This window comes from Macrobrachium nipponense, chromosome 45, assembly GCF_015104395.2.
Source record: "Macrobrachium nipponense isolate FS-2020 chromosome 45, ASM1510439v2, whole genome shotgun sequence".
NCBI lineage: Eukaryota > Metazoa > Arthropoda > Malacostraca > Decapoda > Palaemonidae > Macrobrachium > Macrobrachium nipponense.
In genome coordinates this window covers 43,621,281-43,623,448 of record NC_061105.1, presented here as the reverse complement: position 1 = coordinate 43,623,448, position 2,168 = coordinate 43,621,281, and the positions used below count along the sequence as shown (strand labels likewise).

At 38.1% G+C, this 2,168-nt stretch overlaps 1 protein-coding gene across 1 annotated transcript; it reads right to left on the bottom strand.

Moving 5' to 3' along the window:
* Positions 1–341: 341 nt before the first annotated feature.
* Positions 342–728, bottom strand: LOC135214230 (uncharacterized). Its single transcript, XM_064248291.1, has one exon. The coding sequence runs from the start codon at positions 726–728 to the stop codon at positions 342–344; it is 387 nt and encodes a 128-aa protein (XP_064104361.1).
* Between the last annotated feature and the right edge of the window lie 1,440 nt (positions 729–2,168).

Sequence of the window (2,168 nt, the reverse complement as noted above, 5' to 3'; positions counted from 1 at the left end):
ACATTACCGATGAGAAATGCAAACAAGATATGCCTGGGTTCTCCTAAAACAGCAACAGTGACACTGCTGCTTTGCTGGTCGTGGACATCATAACCACTGAGATCACGTGCATAGCCACTGACACAACTTACCATGACATAACCCAGTGCTTGATCTGAAATCCTCCCCGAGATAATATTGCATTAGCTTCTACAATACTTCTCTTAGCCCTTTCAACCGTCGATACACTTGACAGTATATCATCAACATACGAGTTGCATTGATCATCTCTGCAGTTAGGGGAAAGTATTCATCCATCTCGGTGGTTTACGTAGGCCATCATTGCTATTATGCCACTAGGTCTACACAAAGGTCACAGTAGTAAGCACATAGTTATCTGGCTCTCTGTCAGTTTCTAAGTCCCGCCACAAAAACCTATGAGTATGTTGATCAAGTTCTGAAATTCGTACAGAGTTGTACATTTTCTTAATATCTGCTACGATGGCCACAGCATGTTGCCTAAAACGTATCAGTATAGCAGTCATGTTGTTTAGCACATCAGGGCCCTTTGCAAAGTAATCATTAAGTATGTGACCAAGGTAAGAGGAAGAAGAGTTGAACACAATTCTCAAAGGGGTAGAAACAGAGTCTGGCTTGTGGACTTCATGGTGGGGCAAGTAGTGAACGGGACCATTATAATAACTTATCTCATCTATGTTCAATTTTCTAGCAACTTCCCTATAAACCATATCTAAAATCTGATCATTATATTTTTTAGAGTAATCGCTTCCGAGCTTTATTAACCTCCGTTCAGTAGATTTTAGTCTTCCATATGAAAGGGAAACATTATTAGGGAGTTTGTTAGGATCCTTAATCCATGGATAGCTTGCAATCCAATACCCATTTATTGAATCATAATGAAGTCCTTCTTCTATCTGTTTTAATTCCATTCCTCCTTCAAGCTATGTTCCCCCACTCAATGAACACTTCCTACATTTGCAAACCACTACATTTAGGAATATATGAAGTTCCAAAATTGTCAACTAAAAAAAAATCTTCTAACTGTTTTGAGAGGTTCTCACTGTATTGTGGTATGATGTCATTGACCTCAGTAGCTACAGTCATGTGGCTAATCCTTACCGTTAAGACACTATTGGTACCCATATTCTTATTCATAACTGGATATGAACCTCTTACACACATTCCAAAATTGTTTTGCATTAACTGTAAGGTATCAATGTTCTAACCACTTGAGGTATCATGCTACTGTGATCCACGCCAATTAACAAATCTACCTTGCCTGTTGGCCGACAAATTTTCCACTCCTCTACACCAAATAATTTAGCTATCAATGTGGTGTCAAATTCTGCAATGCCAGATGTAATTTCATTGATACCACAAGCTTCAATAGTCCATTCAGTACCCGTCAAATCAGTAATTGGCACATTATAAACTTTACTGTCAAACAGCTCAGTGCTATTTCCAACTTTAGTTACAGTGAGACTTACATCTTTACCTCTCAAACCCAACTTGTTTGCCATCCGATGCGTAATGTTTCCACCTTTTGCCCTTTACTCTGCATATGTCCAATCATCAACAATACTCCCTCCTTCGACAATAAGTTATTTTGATCCCTGTACTCGACTGGTGAAATAATTTTTGTACAAACAAGAATGGAGAATAGGGTGGTGAGGTCTGCCGCATACTTCATTATATTGATCTTTATATGACATAACTCTCTGTTCAAACAGTCACTACTGACATGTCCCTTTCGTAAGCAGATGAAGCATACTCTATTGCTTTTTAACAGCTCATATTTAGATTATTATCCAAGTGCTGAAACCCTGAACAATCTAAAATGCTATGGGAAGCTGTACCATGAAACCAACAGTTCTTATTAATGTTAGGTGACATGTTAGGTCTACTCCTAGCTTGACTTGATAAGTTTGAAGCAATTTGGTTCATGTTTACAATACATTCATTTAATTGTTGTTGTTGTGACTCTTGGTTTTCTCTTAACTGCTTAATTGCTTCATTCAAATTATCTGAATAACAGTGATCCTCATGAGTCGCACTGTGCACTGCTGCCCTATCAGTGGTTGTACTTGACCTCACTCCTTCCTCCACATACTCTATTACCTTCCTTTCTTTTTCTAAAAATTCTAATAATTTTCCAAATTCCTTCTCAC